General features: G+C 36.4%; 1 protein-coding gene across 1 annotated transcript in view; it reads right to left on the bottom strand.

The window, feature by feature from the left end:
* Positions 1-26,095, bottom strand: part of LOC130969197 (uncharacterized) — a 45,451-nt gene that overhangs the window by 18,986 nt on the left and 370 nt on the right. Inside the window, exons 2-30 of the mRNA XM_057894833.1 lie at positions 25,933-26,014; positions 25,071-25,174; positions 22,940-23,035; positions 22,817-22,864; positions 21,766-21,807; positions 20,555-20,658; positions 20,305-20,422; positions 19,059-19,160; positions 18,733-18,933; positions 18,006-18,163; positions 17,709-17,867; positions 16,901-16,993; positions 15,991-16,342; positions 15,774-15,887; positions 15,310-15,405; positions 14,876-14,943; positions 14,291-14,411; positions 13,965-14,186; positions 13,632-13,856; positions 13,421-13,530; positions 10,562-10,658; positions 6,649-6,747; positions 6,391-6,528; positions 5,488-5,556; positions 4,031-4,510; positions 3,366-3,686; positions 3,065-3,196; positions 2,815-2,928; positions 2,500-2,684 (exon numbers count right to left, since the gene is read on the bottom strand). Coding sequence (XP_057750816.1) covers positions 2,500-2,684; positions 2,815-2,928; positions 3,065-3,196; positions 3,366-3,686; positions 4,031-4,510; positions 5,488-5,556; positions 6,391-6,528; positions 6,649-6,747; positions 10,562-10,658; positions 13,421-13,530; positions 13,632-13,856; positions 13,965-14,186; positions 14,291-14,411; positions 14,876-14,943; positions 15,310-15,405; positions 15,774-15,887; positions 15,991-16,342; positions 16,901-16,993; positions 17,709-17,867; positions 18,006-18,163; positions 18,733-18,933; positions 19,059-19,160; positions 20,305-20,422; positions 20,555-20,658; positions 21,766-21,807; positions 22,817-22,864; positions 22,940-23,035; positions 25,071-25,174; positions 25,933-26,014 — 4,250 coding nt within the window. The remainder of the gene's footprint in view (positions 1-2,499; positions 2,685-2,814; positions 2,929-3,064; positions 3,197-3,365; positions 3,687-4,030; positions 4,511-5,487; positions 5,557-6,390; positions 6,529-6,648; positions 6,748-10,561; positions 10,659-13,420; positions 13,531-13,631; positions 13,857-13,964; positions 14,187-14,290; positions 14,412-14,875; positions 14,944-15,309; positions 15,406-15,773; positions 15,888-15,990; positions 16,343-16,900; positions 16,994-17,708; positions 17,868-18,005; positions 18,164-18,732; positions 18,934-19,058; positions 19,161-20,304; positions 20,423-20,554; positions 20,659-21,765; positions 21,808-22,816; positions 22,865-22,939; positions 23,036-25,070; positions 25,175-25,932; positions 26,015-26,095) is intronic.

The raw sequence follows: 26,095 nt of genomic DNA, 5'->3' as shown, positions 1-26,095 counted from the left end.
AGAACCCATAGGAAAGTAGTAGCCTCTCAAATGCTACATGTATCTTCCTTTTCTGCACATTTCTTACATTCCTTAACATTTTCAGACGCAAGAATGATACCTAACTAATATGATTCAGCTCCTCTGCTTCTATTCCATCTTCTTCTATTCTCTACTTTATTCTTCTGCTGTATCTTCTACCACACACTATATTCTACTCTATTCTCTGTATTATTTGTCAAGTGTAGCTATATTGGTACCCGGATCTTACACTTCACTCATGTAATGAAGAGTAAAGTTAGGTTCATTCTATTCTTTAGGCCGTTCCCTTCCATTTCCATCCTTCCCCTCCAAATCCCAACTCATAAACATAACCTTAGGAGAGTCGATTACACTGATTAAACAACTGTTTAAATAAAAGAAAGAGTAAGAAAAGAGAGAAAAATGTAAACCGAGTCCGAGAGCATATCATACACAGAAGAGGATGATATAAGATGTTACAAACAGAGATTGATGAAAATGTGTTTGTGTATTCCCTTGATATCATACCACAATTGATGCACACATATATACTCATAATTACAACTATTTTAATCACTTAACAACTCCACTAATCATTCCCCTACTGCACTAACCTTCACCTAATCCACTAACCATATATTATACTCTAATATCCCCTTAAAACTCGAGTGGATACTTGAGTTTGAAACTTATTTAAAATAACGGAATAAGGAAAAATTGCAGAAACTAACGGCAATGAGCGCAGACGAAACTGCCGGAGCGGGTGCAGACGGAACTGCCGGAGAAAGCGCAGACGGAATTGCCAGAAAAAAACGCAGACGGAATTGGCAGAAGGAAACGCAGACGGAACTGCCAGAAGAGTGGGGAACACGGAACTGCCAGAAGAGTGGGGAACTGCCGAAATAGTGCCAAAAAGATGGCAAACTGTATGAAAGCTGAAGATGACATGGTGCAAATGGAAGGGTTGAAAGGCAACTGGTTTCTCCATGAGAATTGTAAATATACCTGTAAAATGTGAAAACAGCAAGATCGGAGCAGAAATCGCAAAAACAGATAAAAATAGAAAAGAGGACGCCAAAAAACCCTAGGAGGGATTCACACGAAGATGCCACGTCAGCAGCCAGCTAGATCTGCCATGTCAGCGGAAAGGAGACACGTAGCAAAGCCTGATTGGAGAGAGAACCACGTTAGCGCGCTGACTCAGCATTATGCTGACATCAGCGACACGGTTTGAATGCGGATGCGGGTCGCGGAACCGGTAGGGTTGACACAGGCAAACACGCAAAAGGGTCGGACGGATCACTGGTAACGGCCGGGACGGACATGGTGAAAGTGGAATCTGTGACGTTGATTTGCACATGGATCAAATGATGGAGAATCTTCGAAATCAGAGCCGTTGATTCGTATGCTGATCGAATGGCTGCAGTGCAATCTAGGAATCTAAGATGAAGTGATGGTGGCAGCAAAGTTTGAGAGGCGCATGGAGGCACGTTACAGCTCCGACGGCGACGATCTTGGGTCCATTGGACTTAGAACAACGAGACAAGTTGAACGATGGGATCGGTGGGGGAAGAAAATGCCAGTAATATGACCGAAAATGTGAAGAAAGACGACACAGATTGAACGAAGGAGATGGAGCATATGCTTGATGGAGGCAGCCCCTTCAGGTGGAGCGTGTAGGCGCACCCATCAACGGCAAAGGGTGTAGTTGGGCTCGTTCAACTCGGAACGACACAAGAAGACGATGGTATGCTCAGTGATGGATGAAAACGTCGGAAACTGGCTCAAAAAGTGACTCAAAGAAGCATGGCTTTTGGAGATGGACAATGAGCTGCTGGCGGCGGGTGGGGGTGGTTTTTCGTTAATTAAACTCGAAAAGAAGAGACAGAGAGGGTGAGCTAATGGTGAGGTGAGAAAGCATCCAAACAGCGACAAAAGAGGAAGGAGAAATGCACGGAAGAGAAGGCCAAACAGAGTGGTTTCACCGTTCTTCAAGGCAGATACCATGGTTCTGATACCATGTTACAAACAGAGATTCAAGAGAATGTGTGTATTCCCTTGATATCATACCACAATTGATACATATATATAGTCATAATTACAACTATTTTAATCACTTAACAACTCCACTAATCATTCACCTTGTACGCTAACCTTCACCTAATCCACTAACCACATATTATACTCTATAACATATGATATAAATTCAATTCCAGTGGCCTTCTGTTTTCACTCAAACTTTATTTTCTCCTTTTGAAATACAATGAAAGAAGAGAATTCATTTTTCCAAATATACATCATTCAATGGTAGCAAACTAGCAATATACCCACAAATGTGTATATCAGTTCAGCTAAACACCAGAGTCCCAGTTATCCTAAGTTCAGATTTATAATGCATCACCTAGAAATGCAATTTACACCCTACTAAATTTTCATCTTTATACCGAGGCTTGACACCTAATAATAATAATAATAAAGAAAGTTAAAACTTGTACTTACTTTTTACTCAGTGAATCCCTTGGAAAAATGATAATTGGAGTGTCAAGTAAAAGATCCAGCTTGAGTGCGGTAGCTCCATCTATTTCATGTTTCTTAATCAACCATTCAAACCCTCCAACTTTATCAACAAGTTTGATTGCTTCTTCTGTACGAGGGGTGGCAAGTTCCATAAAGTACACCATTATCTGCATAGGTATCATAATATTACTTCAATAAATAAAGTCAGGTATTGCAAACAGATGGTTCATGTCAAATGGTATCTGAACAAGAGATGATGCAAACAGCTTTAAAGAAATTCAATGATTTTTAGCATACCTCTTGCACAAATCTATTAAGGAAAACGATGCGAACAGCTGAGAGTTGACCTTGCAGTTTGTAGGCATATCCTTCATAATCATCATCTCCAGCACTATACGAATTGAACTTGAACTAAAAAGAAAAAGTACAACAGTAAAGCTTAAAAATTTGGAATGAATACAAAGAGAACAGATAGATGATCTCCAAACAGTTCATTGACTTGAGGGGTTTTTTTTCTGTTTAAAGAAAGGGGGGAGCAGAGAGAAACCTTTATAAGTGATTCAACACCAGGATTGCGTATGTCACAAAGCCAATCCCAACATTGTTCTGGTCCAAGGCATGTATCACGAAGTCTGAAATTTCCCAATGTTCCACAAATAGAAAGAGAACTTGGATGAACCTAGACAAGAAGATATCTCAGTTTTTAGATGGGTGACAGAAAAAATAGAACACCTCTAAGGTTTATGAGACATAAAATGGAATAATGACGAAATATGAAAAGAACTCCATGTAGAAAATCACAAAGGAAAAGGGGATTCTAGATCAACTAATTAAAGTTATACCATTACCTTAAGATCCACTAGGAAATTTTCTTGTACTAAGGTAGCAAGTTGAGAACCATCCTCCTTGTTAAGAAAAATAGTTACACTATCCACATTCATGTTTAAATGAAATACTACTCGCTCTTTACCAAAACCTAGCAATCCTTTAACACGTTCTTTTTCATCAGTCTTATCCTTCTTCATGGAAGTTTGCTCAGGAGAAGTGGCTATAGTGCTTGTATCGCTTTTCCCTTTATTTCCAGAGCTTATATCCAAGCCAAAGCTTATCAAAGCAAGAATAGTTGGTCGGTTGCAGAAAAATTCCAGTTTGGACATTCGAACACACATCTGAAAATTATCAATCAGAAATGTAAACATAACATTATATATATATATATATATATAACTATTCATGTGCCTCTATCTAATAACTTAAACTCTTATGAGCGATAGGTCGTGTAAGGTATCAAAGCTTCTATAACCAAAAGGTCTAAATTGGTCCTTGTTACCTCCATTCTTCTAGATCTATGGATAAAGGAAGCTCTTGTATGAAGAGACGTATTAGATATATAACTATTTGTGTGTCCTCTACCTAACAACTAAAACTTTTAGGAGAGATAGTTCATGTCATATATCATAAGAGAAAAGAGTATACGAGAAACAACAATTAATCATTAAGAATCCATAAATACCTGTGTGTCGATACCATCATAATCAGGTGAGCTTGAACTTCTTGTTGCAAAGGTGACAGACACAAAATGTAAGTTATCAGTTCCCTCAGCCTCATAATATACCTCTCGAGGAGTGTTCTTTCCCTTCTCAATTTCTTTTTCATGTATTAAGCTTTCAAGAGATTCAAAATCAGAAGCAATCCCCATCCCCCCTTGCATATCCCAATCCATATTATGTAAATGGTTTCCCCCTTCTACGTGAGAAATGAAATCAGATAGAGCATCACTAAAGCTATCATCATCATCAGGAAATCCAAGAGATGCATCCTTCCCATGTGAATCAAATAAAGCAGAGGGTGAAGAAGATACACTCTCCTTCAAGACAGAAACAGCCAGATATTGTGGGGTCACTGACAGACGAGCCTGAAGTTCATCTTTAACTTTCAACGAATGCAACTTCATCTTCATTGTCAGGTCAGCATTTGCAAGAGCCAGATGCATCTATGTAAGAAAGCATAAGCCACATTATCATTGTTGTTGAACTACTATTATTTGAAAAAGGAATGTCATCAAGACCGAAAGAAGAAAAGTACAAGAAAAAGGAGGATAAGGGATCCGCCATACAAGAGCAAAAACCAAAAAAAAAAGATATATATGAAGCGTAGCTTCCCTATCTCTCAACAAATTTGAGAGAGAAAGTCCTCTAAATAAATCATGAGCTTTACACAAAACAAAAGCAAAACGTCTATTCCTATCCCGTAAAATTCATTTTCCTATAATCTAACATTGGAGGTATGATAATTGCACTGCAAACAAACACTCCAAACAGTGGAATCTACTACACATTGCAAAAGATCTTGTCTCTTTATGCTACAAAAAAACAAGCAAACCTAGTCAATATTGCACTATCTTCAGCCTTAATTGCTGGGTCATAATTATTTTGGTCTCCTAGGATTGTTTCCTTATTTGAAATAATAAGCAATTTCCTGTTGTTATAAACGGGCATGGATGTTCCTCATGTAACATACTACAATATAATCAAATCAAGGCATTTCATATCATTTCAGTATTTCTTCTCTTCTTTCTCCTTCCCTATTTAAACCCAATTTTCTCAACAACACTATTTTCCTTAATACGAAGTTTGAGATTCTAAATCTATTCTATTTAAATATTCTAACAGGAAATGCTAAGACACCGTGTGTAAAAAATATTATCTAACATGTATTATTGAGGATCCCTACTAAAATAATTTTGAAAACAAAAAAGCATGCCAAATGAACTCCAAGGAAAAAAAAGCTCAGGTTTTTTCAACTACCAAAATGCAGAACAATAGCCACCACCTTTTTTTCTTCTGTGTTTTTGTTCAAATAGATAAAGATAAATGTGTATAACATAATACTTAAAAAAATTCACCAATCCAGGGCAATTCTGAGATTTTATCTATCAGAGTACAAGTGTAGAAGCTTATTTGCACATACTTTTCCCCCATCTGCAATAACCTCAAGCATTAGAGACTCGCCAAATTTCCCATCTAAGGTGTCCCCTGCCTGCACAAACGTTAAACAGGTATGCTTCAATCAATTTTGCAAGAATACAAAATGACATTAACCTTTGGATCTAATGCAACTACGTGGTAGGAAGGTTAGGAAAAAAAATATCCACTAATCCAAAGTGCCAAAAAACACATGATTTGAACAAGAGTCTGAGCCATCAAATACTAGCCAAATTGTTTAACATAGATACAATAAAAGTCATTAACACGGGTTCAACTTACAGTTTAACATTTTGGAAATGTTAGTTCTTTCCACCTTGAGCTAGCTTTTTGAGCTAAATTAGGTTGTTCTCAATCCTAACTTTGAATTGGAGACTAGGATAGACCTAATGTCAAGCAACTATTCAATCCTATATATCAGACAAGTATAATTTTGTCTTTGTGATCTGTTCTCATTTCCTATATCTTTTTTTTCCCTTTAAATTTTGTAAAAAAAAAGTGAAAACAATAAAATCTTATTAACCATTTCCATTCTCTGTTTTCACGGTTTTGTTCATAAGAAATTGAAATAAGAAAATAAAGAAAATGAATAGGAAATCAGAAAGACCCTACACAATTTGGTCTTAAAATTTCATTATCTAGCCTAGTACATGGCATGAAGCAGGGTATATTAAGATTACACATTTGGTGGGAATATATGCAACATGGAACATGCTGATTAAGAATACCTCAGATATTTCTCTCCTGTCAAAATTTGAGAAAGGTGACAAGAAGAAACAAAATATGCCTTAAAGAAAATATGTATCAAGAAAATATATTTGAATCTATATATTAGATGGTGCTTATTCCCTATGTTTTCCAAAGAAAGGCGTAAAAGAAACACGTTAACCTTTCCATATATAAGTAGCTTGGTTTCTACCAATGCTCCATTTATGACAATGTCAGCTGATTTTTTACTTGTATTAAGAACATTGTCGCAAGCAGCATCACTGTTTGAATCATCTAGAACATCAACAGATAGGGGAGCCTACATAAGCAGCATGTATACATTAAAGAAGTCAATAACGAATATCACAAAAATAATAACTTATAAAACTAAGGAAATGAAAAGGGGAATAGAAAAGAGAGCACATTAAAAATGCCATACAGATGCTTCATAAGTGGCTTGTATAAGCCTTTTAAACCACCTAGCCTTCTCCTTCTCTTCTCGAAAATCCAAAATCCAGGTGCTAGAAGATTCCAAAGCCTGTAAAGTAATGCATATTTTCAAATAGAAATGGGAAGTAGTTTAACAAGGGGAGAAAAAGGAATACACATTCTCAATGAATAGACCAACAAAAACTAAAAGCTTAACAGAATGTTGCTGAATGGTCCAGTATTTATAATTAGCTATACAAAAACTGAAGGAAGAAATATATTCATTACAGATAATAAACAGACACCTTTTTGTTCGCCACTTTCAAGTAAACAATTTTTTAAGCAAACCAGAAATTTTCTAGATCTATGTATCCTCCCACATATAGATTTATCTTCACAAGGTTATGCCTGAAGGAAAGGAAACATAAAAACAAACTCAGAACAACTTAATTTGTTCTTGATGTATAGAACAGAGTGGCAGCTTAGAAGCATGGTTTCATCTCAACACTCACTTCCTTTAAACTCGGATGCTTGGAGTTTCCAAATTTGAAGAGTTGAACAAAAAGGAAATCATCTAGCCAAAGTCCTGCTTTGTTTTACCTTATCCCACTCTATTTGCTGCCAAATAAGACATCAAATTGTGGACTAAAGACTCTCTTTAGGCGTGCTTCTTTTCAAATCTTTCTTCATTTTATTTAAACTCATATTTTATTATAAGCAATATGTAAATCCAAAAAACCCTCTAAATTTGAACTTTTGTTTACATAGTTGTACTAATACAGTGATACTATGCTTAAACAAACAAGTGTTAAGCCACATGGACCAACAAAGGGCAGGAAAGAATTTGGTAGTAAAACTTACTTTCAGTTCTTCACCTCCTCTCTCAATATAGAGAGAGGACCCTCTTGGAGCTTAAGCTCCCACAAAAACCAAAGCTTTTGTTTGAATTGTTATTCTTAAAAGGGATACACAAGAAAAATGATCCATTAGTGCAAAACTGCAACCTCTCGTTACTTTTCCCCAAATATCTGTATGCCGCAAATACCCGTGTTGTTAGGTCTCCTTGATAATATAACCTAGATAAGAGGTTACCCTAGATTCATCTAGTATGTTTAGTCAGAAATCTTATTTTCAATTCCCAACTCACTCGTTTAATACAACATCTTTCCACCTTTTGTGTGTGTGCGCGCGCGCGCGCGCGCTTTTTTCTATAAAAAAAGAAAGAATTTCATTAACTTATTGAGGGAACAATAAGTTATGTCTATTTATGTCCTTGTAGTTGTAGTAGAGGGCTTAGTTGTCACAGGTTCAAACCGTGGAATCAACTATTAACATTTGCATCATGATAGGCTGCCTACAGAACATCCTTTGGGTGTGCCCCTTTTCCAAACCCTGTATAACGCAAAATGCCTCTACATTGGGCTGCCTTTAGGTCTTTGTAGTATACAAATGGCAAAGGTTATTGGCAAAAGCAACAAGTGTGTGAATCCAAGGGCACCTATCGACTAGATGTCAAGAAGCACATCAAATCTGAAAAGATTCCCTGATTTCTTTCACAAACCTTTTCTGTAAATAGGATTAGTTATAATATTCTTTCCTTGTTAGTTTAGCTTATTTTTAGAAAGTTTATTATTTGGAAGCTTTCCTTTATTTTAAGCAAGTATTTTCCTGTTTTCTAATTATTCCTATTTCTGTAATCCCTTGATAAAGATGATGATTTTCAGTACATTTAATATAACACTCCAAGTTGGTATTAGGGCAGGATCTCAGCACTATGCCTCTGATTTACAGCCATAGCTGACAGTTTCTCAGCCACTAATTATGAACAGGAGACTGCCACTCCCACTCCCTCATATTCAAAATCTGAGCAACGGGTACTAGTTGGTGGTGACTCTCATTCAGTTCAGATCACATTTTGACTCAATGGGTTGAACTACCTTAGGTGGTCCCAATCAGTTCAGATGTATGCCTGTGGAAGCGGGAAGATTGGATACCTCACCCGTGAGCAAGGCCAGCCTGATGTCACTGACCCACAATATAATGTGTGGGATACTGAAAATTCCATGGTGATGACATGGGTGGTGAAGTCAATGGAAGAGTATATCAGCAGTAACTATGGTTGTATTTGGTTGATGTCTCAAATAATGAAGACATAGACACAATTACATAGAAGTTAGGCACAAGAAGATATTTAATGTTTTATCTTGTTTGGTAACTTAGACACAATACAACACACAACTCAAAATTTCACCAAAATATCAATTTTACCCTCACCATTCCCCCACCACCATAATTTTTGTCCTTCTCCCTCTCTTAGATCGTCAGTCATCAATGGCACCACGATCTTCAACCAAATACAAAAACAATAGTATCCTAATCCAAATTAAATTTAATATGTATAAAATCAACAACAAAAATCCAATTTGATGCATCCCAAACAAAATAAGATACACAAATTCAATTTTTTAATAGAAAACAATTCAATGAAGGGAGAATAGAGGAGGAAAGGTGAGAAGATCGGAGGAGATGTTCTCCTTGCATAGGGAACGGCATCGCCAGAGAGCGGATGGAGGGAGACGCCGTCAAAGCCCAAAGCCACCGGCGGATCTAGACGACGACCCGAAGCCTAAGCCCTTCGAGAGAGAAGAAAGATGAGCAAACACGGAGGAGAAGTGGCGATCGACAGAGAAGTTGAACCCAGGTCTAACTATTTGAGGAAGAGGGTGAAGCGGAGAGAGAAGGCACAGTGGCCGAAGACGAAGAGTGGGAGAGAGGCAGTGGCGGGTGCTGCGAAGAGGAAGAGGGAGAGAGGCGGTGGGCGCCATGAAAAGGAAGAGCGAGAGTGGAGGATGGTGAACTACTGAGAATAAATTAAGGAGTTGCAGAGAGGGAGGTGGAAGATGCATGAGAGAGGAACAGGAGGGACACAAGTTTAAGAGGGTAAATTTGGGATTCTGAAAATTAAATAGGGGTATAAGTGTAAAAAATCAATGTCTCACTAAGTTATGTCTCAGTGTCTCAACTATTTGGAGATACACAAATTTAGTGTCTCCGTGTCAATTCGTGTCCTCGTGTCCATCAAAAAAATGTGTTTCACTAAACCAAACGAGAGACATGTTTGGCCGTGTCCATGTCTTAGAGAGACATGGACAGCAACCAAATGCTGCCTACAAGTGGAATACAGCTGTTGATGCTAAACAACACCAACAAACAGCAGAAAAAGGGAGAATATTCAATTTCTTACAGGCCTCAATGTAGAACAAGATGAAGTTCATGGCAGAAATATTGGAAGAGCAATCCCACCCTCAATTCGGGAAGTATTTGCAGAAGTTAGAAGAGAGAAAATCCGTAGAGCTTTGATGATGGGGAAGGGCATGACTGAACAAAATTTGGAATCGAATGCACTCTTAGTGGAACCTCTGCACTCAAAAGTTCACCAAATTAGAAGAACCCCTCTAACCTTTTGTGTGACCACTGCAATAAAGCTTGACACACCCAAGAAACATGCTAGAAGATTCATGGAAAGCCAGACACTTTAAAGGCAGCAAACCTGGCCCCAAAACATGTTCTACTCCAACCGCTTATGAGGCCGCAAAATCATCTTTAAGGAACAGGTTGAGCAGCTCATAAGGCTGTTAAAGTCCAGTTGTGTGGTTAGTACTCCTAGTGGTTCTTTGACTCGAACAAATAATTTTAGTGTTCCTACTTCTCTTAACTGAACCTCAAATTTGAATGCACCATGGATCATTGATTCAGGTGCATCTGATCACATGACCAATAGCACCTCAAGAAACAAAAAGAAAGTAAATCCTAAAGGGGAAAACCAAACAACATTAGGTGCCAATGACAGTTTTGAGTAAAAAGTTGCTCCAAAAATTTGTATAAAATAACTTTATTGGGATGAATAGAAGACATCATATTACCTTTTGGAAGTCCATCCCCCTGGAGCTTATAGCAATACAAAATGGCGAACCACCAACATTTGTTGGGGGAACCTCAAGGACTTGCTTGCCAGCCATGCTGCAAAGTCCAAGAATATATTAAACAAAAAAAGTTCAAGTTGCAACAATAAATGAATAAATAAAAATAAAATAGAATAAATCTAACCAAAAGCTATAACCAATAAACAACCACAGATCCTTCCTTTACTTTTCTATAATTTTATTTCATATTAGGTGCGTTTATCATTGTTTCTTATGGAAACCTATTTGATAACAGCATTCTTTCATAAACTACATGGGGACTTTATCCCCATATTGATTACCTACATCAAACACTCAAGGATTGGATCCTTTTTTCTTCAGACGGGGAGGTGTGGGGACTAGGTAAACTTATACTATCATTTATGAGGTTTTTCACACAAATCCTTCACATTTCCGCTTCTTGTGGGAATGGGATGCCTAAGGACAGAGAAAATCAAGAGATTCCCTTACTGAAGTGTGGCCAACCAGTGGAGATATCATCTCTCAATTAGCAGGTCTGATCAAAACCTAATAGGGAAATGGTTGAGTCCGGATTATGGCACAAAGAAATTCAAAGTATGCTTTAGAATGGAATGACTGAGCTAACCCAGTGAGTACTCACACCTGCCCTAAAAACTTATAATTCTCAAGGAGCTCTAACTTCTTTCACATGGGTGATGATGCTCACAAAATTCTAGGAAGACATTTGGCTTATGAGTACCCACTGCTTAAAGGATCTTCACATCCATTATAAGCACCCTATTGTCCATAATTTGCCCATTGCGAATTTCTTCTTAAATTCATGGTTGTAAAAATTTATTTGGGACATTCAGTTCCATACACAATTAAATGGGAGTCTTAGAGCAACTACAATGAGTTTCTAGAATTCTACTGGCTTATTTACTTCCACAGAAGGGATTCTAGGGCCTGTTTAGTGTTTTAAAATGTTTTCTGTTATCATTTTCTATTCACAAACTTAATTACAAAAATCTAACCTTATTTCCATTGTTTCACATTTTTAGGATAAAGGGAAAAGTGAAAAAACAATCTTGTTTTCAATATCTACTTAATAAAACCCTGAAAACAGGAAACGAATAAAAAATAAGGTGGTGGTATTGTTAATAAAACTGAAAACAAAAACAGGTCTTCATATTTCTGCTGTGCTATGACAAATACTTCAGCATGTGAGACGTGACTCCCCTAAGCCATTATATTCTTGCTTGACAAACCCATTGTTGAGCCCAAAGGTCTTCCTAGGATTAAATTTTTGTTTGGACAGAAGTACTCAATAGAATTCTTAAATACAATAACTTTCAATATCATATGCCTTGAACTACCCTTTCAAACTCATCTCTTATACCACTCTTTGTAATTCATGAGCCATACAATACTCCCCATCCAAACATATATGATACGCAGATCAATCTCAACAGGCTACATTTTCTTCGATAATAAGAAAGTCATTTGTTGAAAATCAAAGGGAATTGGTTTGCCATTTTGATTTGGAGCAGTTATCTACTTTCCCTTATCATTCATAAAGTCTAAGCATAATAGGGTACCAAGGGAGATTCTGTGGAAAGTTCTGGAGATTGTCCTATAGGAAAAATGGTGCACCTAATGGGGGATAATTAGGAATCCAATGGTAGTTGGAGAGCCAAGAAAAATTTAAAGGAAATTACTAAAAGAGATTTGATCATAATTGGTTTAACAACATAAGCAATTTATGATAGTGCATTGTAGTGTCATCTTATCTATAGCCAACCTACCTAGAAAGACAAGGCTTAGGGGGCATTTGGTTTGCGTTTTCATTTTCAGTGTTTTCTGTTTTCTGGATTTTGTGAAGGGAAAAGTGAAAACAGTGAAAACAATAAAATCCTGTTTTCTGTTTTCACCTCCTGTTTTCACTTTTTCCTTCACAAAATCCAGGAAACAGAAAACATTGAAAATGAAAACAGAAAATGAAAATGAAAATGAAAACACAAACCAAACCCACCCTTAGTTGCTGCATTCATCAACAATAGGGCTAACAGAATTAATACCAATGATGTTGCAGGTTTGAAGGCCACGTAAGGCTATCTCCCATGACGTGTGTTATGGGTGTGGCAAACTCAGCCAAATTCACAACTGCTTTTTGATTGCACAATGGGTGTTTTTTTAGTGGAACAATTTGTTTAGTATCTTTCATGAATGTTGGGTGTGCCATGTGACCCTAGATCAGCTTATTTTGAATAGGTTTCTTGGGTTTGGCAGTAGAAAAGAAGCAATTTTTTTCTGGAACTGTGCAGCTTTCACCATTATTTGGATGATTAAAGCTCGTAATCTTTACAGGGGGCTTTCCCTCTCCAACATGTTCAGATATTGGAAAGCTATGCTTCATAGATACATCTTTTGTTTGCTTTGCTTTTGTATGGGGGAACCCTTATCCCCAATTTGTACTATCCTACTCTCTTCCTAATGAAATTCTTATTTTTTCAAAAATAAATAAATAAATATATCAAGGATAAGGTGAACAGAAAAGAATGTCAAGTGTATGACAATGCAGTTTAAAATAAACCACTTGATGCATTTTCAAAGAGAAAAAAATGCCAATATAAACCAGGATGCCTCTCTCAGCAGTAACTGTCCTCTTTACATTACTGCATCATGATTGTTTTAACTTTTAACGAAGTTCCCATTTCGGACATGCAAATGAACTGCCCATCCTACTTTGGAGTATATTTCTATATTTCACTCTCCATATAAATGTTTCCCTATTCTCTCCTCTTCAATTTAAAATAGGAAATAATATCAAAATTCTAAAACAGGAAAGGAGTTTAAAACCTTAGGTATCGCTGGTAACTCTGAGACTCTGCAGTTTCAAATACATAAAGATATGACCCCGAAAGCACCAGAAAACATGTTTGCCACGTAGCAACTGAATTCCCAATTCCCTGTAAGATGAGGGCTATTTAGGTTTCTGATTTAACGAAAAAAGTTATTACCTCAAATATAATCGCTAACGGAAAAATTTTAAAAAGGTTTGCAGAAGTACCTTCCAAACTAGGATTCTACCATCAACAACTAGATCACGACTCCAAGGAGCGAGTTTGGAGTGTAAACTATCAGGTGTAGGCTGATTACATGTTTCCATAGTCTTGCGCAATATGCTCAGCAGCTCCATGATTCTACAAAATCTCTCTGGTGAAAAGTGAATGCAAAGATTTGGCACTTGAATGGATATACATGTTGATGGGTAACTTGGATGAGGCACTTTAATCTTCAGAAAACCAGAGGCACAAACAGGATAAGAACAAATTATGCTCAACAAAAATGCGATGCAGATCATTACTGTAGTACAGTTTTGGTAAGTACACGACAGACAAACCTGATTAACAAGTACTGCCATTCCACACCTATCAATGACAGAATACACATTATCAGCTTCTTTGGCTCGTGGTGAGCTTATTATTTGACTATCATGAGTTGGTTTAACCAAACTGCAACTCCCGAAATCAGAGCCACAGTCCGTAAAAAAGGCAGCAAAATCACGTCCTGATATGTAAAATCGAGAATAAAGATTATGCCTCTGCTCATCAGACTGGCTTTCCTGTAAAAACACCAAATCAGACAAGAGAAGGCCAAACAACGTTGTCAATAAAAAGGCCAAACAACAAAAGTGCAACTCAATTCCCCACAGCTCAAGCAGCATACCGCAGTGTGTAGTGTAAAATGACCAAAGTCCAAAAGAAAATGACTATCACATCTGGCTGAACCACGAGATCTGAGAGGAATTCTAACTTTTGGAGCATCAAGATCAACATCGAATGCAAATCTGAAAAATTAACAAGAAACAGGAATCTGTAAATGAGCCTTCTATACCTTTCTAAGTTAACCGAAAAATTTAATAAGATATTCGGAAGTTTGTTCATCTGTTTAAAAACGGTGGAAAATTTCCCCTTGGGGCACAATAACTGCTTTAAACTACACATCTCATGAAATGTGGTTCAAGAAGATCCCTACCTTGGAAATTCTTGTTAGAGGCAATAAAGAATCGGATCGGGACACATGAGAATATGTCTCTAATACTCCGTGCAATTTTCATATTATGTTTGGGACTAACACACACGTACAGAAATTATTGTGCCTCTTATCTTTTATCCTAGCTTCATGTTATTTTCTTCTTATTTATGGCTACTCTAATCCAGTACCCAATATATTCAAAGTAACAAAAAGATTAAAGACAGAAAATAAAACATAAATAATAAGAAAATAAAGATAAAAACAAAGAGAGATAACCTGCTTTTCTCCTCTAAAACCATCTGAAATTGCTCCTGTGCTCTACGAGTCACTTTCTCAATCTTCATCTGCCCTTGCAATCACCAATAAGACTTGTTAACACAAAGGAAATATTTCAATCAAAGATAAAACACTAATAAGATCCCACTCAATCAAGGCTGGGGGAAATATTTCACATTAGGAGTTCCTGAGAGTGATATGAAACCCTAAATGCTTTTATCTAATGCTTAATATAAAGTTAAAGACTCCCATTTTGAAAAAATAAACATTTTTAGGCCTTCCAAGCCAATAAATTTAAAAATGTCTTCATTTTTATTAAGTGTAATTGAAAGACAAAACAAATATATGCAAAATCAGGAACAAAAACAATGTTATGGTCTTCTTTTAAATCAAATTTCTATTATGATTAGAAGAAAGAGACAAAACACACATACCTGCAAGGCAGTAGCTGTCTCCAATGCAACAGTGGGGCTGACTGCCTTACTTCGTTTAACAAACTCCAAGACACGATCAATACTTTCTGTCAAAACCTGCGAGTAATAAAAATTCCAAAGATAAAACAGTGAAAACAATAATCTTCTGCATTGGAAAGTTTGATTTCTTTCGATCTAGCGTTTCGCAGTTCAAGTTTTATTTTATTTGTTAAAAATGGAAGTCCATACCCTTTCTCTTTACAAGAATTTGTTTCTTTAGAAGATTTGATGAGAGCACTTGTTTCAGAATCCTTCAAAATCTTTTTGTTTTTTTATATAAAAGAGTTAATCATCTCAAGATTTCTCTACTTGGGTTTGATGATTTATTAGTAGGCAAGACGATTTTAACAGAAGAAAGGTTTGTGCATAAAAGCAAAAAATATAGTAACACGGCTTATAATGCATCCCAAAGATTGTGAAATCACCGTAACATGGCAGGGAGCAATTGTAGCCGACAATCTCCAGTCAATATTCTCCCCAATCGGTAGGTGTACAAAACTGGCGGCTAAAGCATTTACCTTCTGCTCACTATGGACACTCTGCACGTCCAGTTCAATAGTTGTTTTAGCAACTTCAAATTAGACAATAATAAATGTTAACAGATGCTAATTATTTTGCACCAAACATCAAACAGAAGCAAACCTCAGTAAGTGGACCTTCAGGAGCAGACAAACCATAAAATTTTAGCAACAAGTCACAGTAAACACTGCGATGCCTAAACTTTGTTGACACATGAAGTTGTTCAAATCGACCACAAACAATTTCCGTCTCATTCACATTGATAATCCTGGCAGCAGCCTGACCAACAGATACAGTTACCATATGTTGGATCATATTTTGCATATCTTTCGAAGAGTGCTTCGTCGATTCTTCATCAGGCTGATAACTCAGTAAATTATTGATTGCCTGCAATTCTTCTTTGGTTAACGTTTCTTCCGTACCCTCTGATCCCTCAGAAGCATCATCCAAAGAGGATTCTTCTGAATCACCACGCCTACATAGAAATGCAACTACAGTAAATCTTCATACACACAAAATCTGTCGGAAAACATAATTTAGAAAAAGCAGGGAATGTTACGGAAGTAAATCCATCAGAAGTGAAAAGAGGAAGCAAAATAATTCTGAGTGATAAGAACAGATTGAAATAACGGAATACTTTGTCCCTCGACTTGCTAGTTTGGTAGTGGAAGGAGGAAGATCTTTGTGCAAATGTGTGGCATATGCCATCGGAATTTTAGGTTTTTTAATTCTTGCACCAATAATGATGGATCTTCAGACAAGCCGTTATTATGGCATAGATAATAGATTAGACATTTGACTCGCTTTGGTGTAAAGCTCAAATTTTGAAGACTTCCCAACATAGACATATTGAAAGATTGGAAAGTTATGCTTCAAGGTAACTATTTTCATTTTTTGCTCTTTCAAGGAGGATCTCACCCTCCCATCTCTTTTTTTTTTTTTTTTTTCCGTTGTCTCGGTGACCTTTTCCATTTATCCAAACACCGGAGGAAAAGAAAAGACAAGAAAATCATAATAATTGACATACACATACCATTTAAATGAAAACCAACCCTTCTTCCGGAATTTCCTTTCATCAGCTGCTACCTTTGACTTCACAGACTCAACCTTGGCACGAGCTTGTAATCTATACATACCAAGCAAAAGGTGACATACAAAAATGTTGGTGGAAGAAGACAAAAATAGCAAGACCCCTCCTAAAAGAACAAAAAATTTATCATAACGAAAATAAATAAATAAATAATCCAGGGGGCAAAAAACATAATATGCATTAGTCTTTTCTCTTCTCAAACATCAGTCAAGGACAATTTTGACCAGAATTACTATGAGAAAATAACTTTTGTGAAGTTTCTTGTCTTCACATTTTTACGAATATGGCTCTCCTCGAGGCAACCCCTGATTGGACATAAGTTGTCTGCATTGACCTTAGTTTAAGGTTTCACATAGGTATTTGAAAAACTTGAACTATTTTACTTTCCTCTACATATTTTCCCTCTAGCTCAAAAGCCTTCCCCACCTCCCAATTAATGGTGTGCAAAAGCGAAATAACCAATTAGACTCGATCATAAGCAAAACCAAAGAGAAGATAAAAATCCAAAAAATATAATACACCTAAACATATCCCAATTGGTCCTAAAAAAATAACTTCCCATGACCAATTCTGTTAAATACATATATGACGTTTCTAGAGAAAACTAGAAACAACTCTTTTGGCTATTCTTGAAATAGGATGAAGGATGTAAAATGGTATTAGGTATAACATAAAGCATCCCATTCTTCAGAACAAACATAAATAGCATTTGTCATCATGATGCAATGTACAACAGAAGCAATACATATACCTCCATAGAAGAATCACTTTTGAATCAAGATCCTTTTCTATTTCTCTCATTTCAGCGTGATCAACATTAGATGATTGTTTAAGTGAAGCCACATACAACTGAATGTATCGACGCCGACGCTGACAAAGTTGCCGAATTTGATCCCATGACAAGCGAAAACTGATTTAATGCAAGAATATTAAGTCAGCCTGAACTTCTAGAATGACATAAACCCTGTTATAGAGCACCCTCATACTCTGATATACCTATCCCATTAAAAGGTAGGAGCTTATTTCAACAAAACAACAATTAAGTTACCACTTCTTCTGCTGCTGGAGTGCAGCTTGTGCAGCAAACTGCCACCATAAATAAGGAGCCTCTGAAATGGGAACAGCTGGTCGTAAATGAGAAACTTCCATATATGTCTTGTACCGTGAAACAGATTCCAAAAGTTTAATCCAATCATGATACTGAGCCTGGATTGAAGAAGGAAAAGGCATCAAAATATTAAATATGTCCATTGGTTAAAGTTATTTGGAAATCTAAGGCTCTTCCGAAGGATAACACTTCTGTGATGTGCACATACAAGAACAGACATGCATAGATGTTCAAGATACAGCATGCAGAATATCCTAGAAAATTAGGATATGATTACAGTAATACATGACATCACATATATATAGAAAATAACATAACCATTACATATCAATTATCATAAAAGAAGAAAAAGAAGAGGGTCAGGTCATGTCACAATTAAGGGAGAAAGTGAAGAAAATTATTTTAGACACAATATTAGACTTTCTTATGATATATACCACCTATTTTGGCCCAAAATTCAAAATTTAAAATTTAAAATTTAAAATCAAAGCCGAAAGTACCCATATTATATGATGAATATGATGTGTGACATAACAAACATGGCTGGGGTTTTGTTGCATTCAGGCTTCTAGATTTCTCTTAATTAGATTCTTCTTGAGAAATAAATGCAAGGTGTGAGTCTAGAAAACAGAAAAATAAAAAAATCAAGTATTAAGAACTACAATACCTCTGATAGAGTAAGAGAGACATCCGAGAGGACAAGCGAAACTTTCTCAAATGGAATTTCTGGATTAACTCTTTCTTGGTTTCCAAGTCGATGATACTGAAGGACTGCATTGATAGGATAAACCAAGTATGTACGATTCATGCCCCACGTAGAAGCCACTTTTTTTTCATCATTAGGTTCATTAATGCCATCTTCAAATATCTAGCACAGAACAAAATAAAAAACAGATGAAATGGCACAGACCAATATCATAATGCCAGTTACAGTTATATAGTCATGGATATATAACATAGACTGAGAAGACATATCAATAAATTGGGTTAAACCTCGATCCATTCATTTGGATTGATATCCTCCCAACTCTTGTGAATCTCCCAAGGAAGCCTGTCTGAATCATGATAAAGAGCCAACCTCTCAAGCTGCACCGACTGTAATGAAAAAACAACAATCTCAAGCCAAAATAATTAAACTTGTTTAAATTAAGCAAAACGCTCACCTAAATCAGCATTTTTACATCTTTCATTGTTTACACAATACAATTTAATTTTAGGATTTATGATTATGACATATTACTAAGGTTTTTAATATTTTCAATTTCTTCCACAATTATATAGAACAAAAAAAGTTCTAAGCCGCTATGCAAAGGGGAGCTAATTAAGATAAACAACAACAACAACAACAAAGATTTATCCACTATGTGGGGTCACCTACATGCATCAAACGCCGCTATTTATCCCTATCATGTATCATATCTACAGCGAGACTATTTACAAATAGATCTACCTCATGTATGGTTTTTTGGGCCTTCCTCAACGTTCCTCCCCCTATCTACCTTCCATCTCATCTAGCTTCCTAACTAGATGCTCTACCGAGCTAATTAAGATAACCATATCAGAAATTTTCACTTTTTTCTCCATTTTCAATTGTTAAAATTGGTTCATTTGCACCATCCTCTATTGTAACATTCCAATTCAGCTTTTCATAAGGGCTTATCAAACTTACTTTTCTTCCCATGTTTTTGGATACTACAACTATTTTTTATGATTAAAACACTCAAACTTATGATGAGAAAGGAATTATAGCTCTATCCCAAAAAAAAATAATACGTGTTTATTAAAGAAAAAAAAATTAGAGATAATCTAACAAGAAACCTAAAAACCTAAATAAATAGAACCAAAGCAGACATATCTTAATCACGAAAACATACATTCTAAAAAGTTGATATTGAAATTTATGGTGGCCAAATCAGAGTTTTTGCTGCTTCACAAAGTAATTCTTAATGCAATGCCAGCCAAAACTTGATTTGTTTCACCAATCTTGCCAAACACCGTTGATCTAATTTCCACAGGCATGAATGGTTTTCCTTCATCTTGCTTTCTTTTCTTCAATCTTCAACTAATTCCGTGTACTAATACCATATCATAGAATTACATGAAACTTATTTATTGCACTTTAGCCAAATTCTTCTTTTATGTCAAAGCTAACCTCGAGATGTTTCAATTAGATTTCTTAAATAAGACTTAACCTTCAACAAACTGTTCATAGTTAACTTAATGAAGCGGAACTGCTCACCTTCCTCAATCTATCCAAAGCACCACTTGTATCAAAAGTTTCATTTCCCTGCTCATCCATTGTAACAGCAGCAAGCTTCGCCAAAGTCACACCTGAAGAAAATGGATGGCCCGGATTACTGCACACAACACTTCTTTGCATAAGCATATGGAAAATAAGCCAAGGGAATTGAGTTAAATGGCAATATGGATGCACAGTTGTATGGTATGAAGGAAGTGAACTCAAGTGGTATTTATTAATGTTAACCAACCTGACTGAATCTTCATATCTGATATGCACATTGCTGATAGATATCTTGAGATTTCCAATAACTGTAGAAATAAGGGAACTCAGCCACGAATTTCCAGAAGTTGACTGTAAGACAATTAGCTGTCAGTCATGCTATAATCAGAAAAACACAAATCATTTAATTTCTTAACTACAATACTATCGGCAGTTTTATAATGTGATTATACATAAGTCAACATTCATTCCATCTCACTCTATCTAACATCAAACAAAATGAATTAATTATGGAATATTAAATTTTTCCAAATTGGACCAATTCTAACCTGATCTATAATCTCTTTCTCGCACAACTCATTTCAAACACTTCAATACAGATAGTGCATCGTGACAGAGTAAGAGATTAGTATAGGTGTAATGTAGAGTATCACTCCTCTATGGCCAGCAACTACATAACAGACACAACTGCTGAAACTACTGTAACTGGTATATACAGAAGAAGAGAGAATAATTCATAAGAAACCAAAAAAAGGAATCAAATTTTCATAGTGTCTGTCTAAGATCCTTTCAACCTCAAACAATGAGCTACATACTCTTAAGCTGAGCTTGGTGACTGAGACAGGCCAAAATACATGGATAAAAAAACAAGATTGTATTTGGAGCTGGAGACGGGTATTACAAGACACTATGTCAGACAGAAATCTCCACCTAAAAAACAGGGACAGTAGAACAGCGGTAAAACCACAAATGTTTTGCCTAGTTTCTATATCTTCCCTCTCTATTTTCGATCCACCTATTAAACGCAGCTTCATATACCCTTTTACACATGATTGAACCAATATATATTGCAGAGGTAACTTCATATGAAAGTAAGGCATCACAAAATGACTCTAATACAATCATCTGGATTTATTTCAATTTAAATCATCACCAAAATGGACCCGAATCTTAACATCTGACCTTGCACAGCACACCCATTCAATAACAACTAAGCTCTATATCCTAGGTGGAGACAGTTGCATGCATCAAAGGACAACATGATACATTAGTACTCCCTATCATAGATAATATCTATGTTTCAACCATTTATATAGATCTCTTTTAGTAAACATGGCAAACGTATTCCTTTAAAGCAAATGTTAATATAACTAGAAAATGAAATGGGTATTAGGAACATAGAAACAAATGAATTTGAAAACTAAAAGCCAGATTATACAAAAGTCGTATGCTTCCTACTTTTGACTTGGATATTGCATCAAGTGTAGCTGACTCTAGTTCCTGCATAAGGACAGAAAACAAAAGAATTTAGGTCAAAATATCACAATAAGGTGAGTTTAGTGACAAAAATAAACTTCACCAACACTTCAGCTTTTAAAGTTACCTCTGGCATATAAAAATAAGATTGTTTACTTCAATCAAGATGTCAAACATTATAGTTAAAAATGCTGATCTTTTTTTCTTTGAGAATGGCTAGAGCCTTGGGAAAGACTGTGTAATTCTTAGAAGGGATCTCTTTATAATCCTTCTTAGTTCTCTTTTTTTCTGTGTTTGTCTTTCTTTAATGTACCCTTCTAGACACCAAAAAAAAAAAACAAGCTTGTCTGCAGACAGGCCAGAGAACACCCAAGATAACTCCATAATTATACGCTATGAACTCAACAGCTTCATTTTTTTAAAAATCACTTAATCCCCTAGTTTCATACTTAGACAAGAGCTCAGATGTGGAAGACATTTCAAGGGCGTGTAACCCAAAAAATACATGTGTACAGGATTTTTGTTTGTCAGGGAGTTGGGGGGATACCATTAGCTATTTGTTTGAAGAAAGTTTTGGGGACAGTTACAACTTATGACTGTCAGGTGCAGATATTTATATCATTTAGAATGCATCTGCTTAATTTTGACAAAAGGTGCTTCTATGGTTTTTCTTTTTTAAGGAAAAATATAGATAATTGAACAAAAAACATCATTTTCATTTTAGATTATAGACAATTAAAAGAATATTGGATGACAATATACGATGCACCATTGGTCCAAAATAAACGCAGTGATAATCTTGCACATATATATGGAGAGTTATGCTTAACAGAATTAATACTAATTACATGTTACAGGTTCAAAGGCCATGTAAGGCTATTCCCATAATGTTTGCTTCATGGTTGGGGCTAATTTAGAATCAAATTCACATGTTTTAGCATTGTCCTGTAGCTGTTTTTTAATGGAAAAATAACACAAGCAACTAAGCAATAGTAAACAAGCCTTCATACACACAAGTTGCATGGAATCTTACCTCAATTTGCTGGAGTTTGGCTTGGAAAAGCTTTTCCCTATCCTCCTCCTACAAGGAAACAAAGTCAGTTTGGAGAGATACAAACATATCACTTACACCAGTAGATACAGAACACTGTTGTACCTTCATAGTCCGACGATCAGGTACAGGTTGAGCAAGAACAAACACACGATCAATCAAAACGATTACAGGTTCTTTGCCCAACCTTTTCCATGGAACCTATATTCCATTACAAAGGGTGGAAAAATCAAATAAATAGTCAACCAGAAAGCATTGACAAAAGATGAACAGAGTAAACCAGAAAGCATTGACAAAAGCAATATAATGGAGTGCATTGAAATTATGAAACCTTAAAAGAATGCTTGTTATATAAACTCACTTCTCATAATTTCTCCCATAATATAGGAAGTGTGTGTGTGTGTGTGTGTGTAGAGAGAGCGAGAGAGGAATAAAAGTATAAGGAAACTGACTATCTCTCTCTTCCTTTATGGCTGTGTTATAGTGAAGTTCGAAGGACCTTTCTTTACCCGTAAGTAACAATAGACTGATCTTAGCCAAACTTGAAGATTTTTGCTTTGAGGCCAAAAAGCTATCCTCACCACCACCCCTGACTCCTTCCATTCCTCATGAAAAAGCTTTCACCTAATGCATACTAGGTCCAGAAAAAACATCTTATGCCCGTCAGCCAATCGTTTACTCAGCCATACAAAGCTTTCCTCCCTCTCTGTGATAAAAATGCCATTATATTGTTCAATTGCCAACACTCCTTGGTATACAACAATTACAAGGTTATATACTTTAATGTAAACAGGGATTATGTCGGAACCTTTAGAGGTTCATTGGAAGGCATCACTTCGGACATTGGAAAGAGCAGTTCAGCATGGCCTGCATGTGGTAAAATCCACTCATTTTCTTGGGCTTAAGAGGGTTTTGTGATGTCAATTACGTAACAGACGTAACTAATCAAAGAACTTGGGTAACTTGTAATATAGGGTATTGTGATGCTGATTGGGCAACTAACATAGATGATAGAAGACCAACCTCAGGTGCTTGTATATTCTCCGGATTGAACTTAAACTCGTATGATGGCCATAAAAGATGCAACCTATCATTGCTAGATCTAGCACAAGGGCAGAGGACAGAAGCTTAGCTACACTATTGCCAAAATTGTTTGCTTACGCTGGCTACTGGAGTACTAATGCGCTTGCACACAATCCAATTCTACACTCAAGACACAAACATATGGAGGTAAATTTATTCCATGTTCGATAAGAATTGTGCACAACTCACACATAGCTCATATTTCCTCAGATGAACAAACTTCTGACACTGTAAGAAAGAATTCAAAACATGCTCTCATGGCTTAGAACAAACTAGGGTTAGTAGACGGCAGCAACTCATTCCCCAGTCAATAACAAGCTGAACTAAGTGGCATGCTAGATTTTTATTTTTTTTTTTAATAGAGAACTGAAGCATTTCTTCATACACGTAGTGGTAGTTAGGACCTTTGTTAGGGATTTGGGTATTATGGGGTGCTCAAAGTTCCACATCAAGTAGTATGGAATGCTTGATGTTGTATATAAAGAAAGTGGTTCTTCCCCCTTAACAGCTAGCTTTTAAGGTGTGGTTCTCCAATTTCCTTAGATATTTAACAATGGTATCAGAGCGTGGTTGTCGGCGCCATGGAAAGGGCTACATATAGGCTGGATTAAGGTGAATACCGAATACTGATAGACCGTAGCAAAGTGGCTACCGTTGGGTCAGTGTCGATAGAGTGAAGCCGCCATGGACGTCGGCTCTCCAGGGCCGGTGTATTGTTAGGGACTTGGGTATTATGGGGTGCTCAAAGTCCCAGCTAGCTTTTAAGGTGTGGTTCCCCACTTTCCTAAGGTGTGGTTCCCTACTTTCCTTAGATACTTAACAACCTTCTATCTGTTAGTTATTGAGAGTCCTATGGTTAGGTAGGAAACTCAACTTTCCTGCCTATAGTTCTGATCCAAATCCTCCCTGATCCATCTACTTTCCCTTCATCATCAAAAAGACTTTAGAAGGTACACCCCCATTGGAAAACCACCACACGAATCTATGTCAAATGTCAAAATAACATCCATTTGCTAAAAACCAGATACTTCCCTCCTTGGATTTTAGAAACAGACTTACGCATACAAGTAAGTATGTAAAAATGTATATATATCCATGTGATTTTAGATGTAAACCAAAGATCAACAATTCAAAATGCTAAACGTATCGTTACCTTCAATGTAATGGAACCAACAAAGCCAGCTTTGACAGTAACAGGGAGTTTTAGCGAATTCAGTGCCTCTGCCTTCAACCTCAAATCTTTGAGGACCACATCACCTGAAGTGATCATACTTGGGTTAGAATAACAATGTGCGAACTATCTCTCAACTATTTAAGATTAATGTGAAAACTTGAATGAATAATTATGACACAATTTCAACCCAATGTAATCACATAATTAGATGTATGCGACAAAGGTCACCTCAATAAATTTAACTTATAAAAAATATCATAATTATAAAACAACAAAAGGTACTTCACAACACCTCCTAATAATAATAATAATAGATATTTTGCTACATACGCAATTTCAGCTCTAGTAAGACTGAAAACAAACAGTAACAATTTATATCAACGGTGTGACAAACAGGCAAGCCTTTACTCACAAGATATGTCAAAGAAAAAATATCTAACCGGAGGCTCTATAGTTAAGCTCCAACCAAACGCACCATAAGCATTTCATCTAAAAAGACTAAAAAGAGTAGAATTCTACTCTTATCCTCCTATGTACACTCACAGCCATTAAAGATGATTACAAAATTGAGAGCAAATAGCAAATAGTGAAACCAGGAAATATCCAATGTTTACATGCTCCATAACTAGCAAACTACCTCACAACCTTTGCCAGCTTTGTGGACTTGAAAAAATAAAAAATTACAAAAACGCAGTCCACAGCTCAATGTTCAGTTTAATCTTCAACTCGAGTACGTTTAAATGAATTTTGAGGTAAGAATGAGAATGAGCAGGGACATGAGTGATAAAGAGCGTAAAATGCTAGAAAACGGGAAATAGGAGATATGAGGGAGAATACGAACCGTTCCAGACGCTAATTCTCAAGGTCTCCTGAGAGAGTCCATGGACATATTCGCCCAAATATCTTCGAAGCAAATGCAGTACCTGTCAACAATAGCAACAACAGAATGCAACATTATCAACTACCTCATTTGCCTCAGCTCACACGATCATCCGAAACATCAA

Source organism: Arachis stenosperma, chromosome 1, assembly GCF_014773155.1.
Source record: "Arachis stenosperma cultivar V10309 chromosome 1, arast.V10309.gnm1.PFL2, whole genome shotgun sequence".
Taxonomy (NCBI): domain Eukaryota; kingdom Viridiplantae; phylum Streptophyta; class Magnoliopsida; order Fabales; family Fabaceae; genus Arachis; species Arachis stenosperma.
Note: the sequence above shows the minus strand (reverse complement) of the source record. Positions and strands in the feature narration are given on the sequence as shown.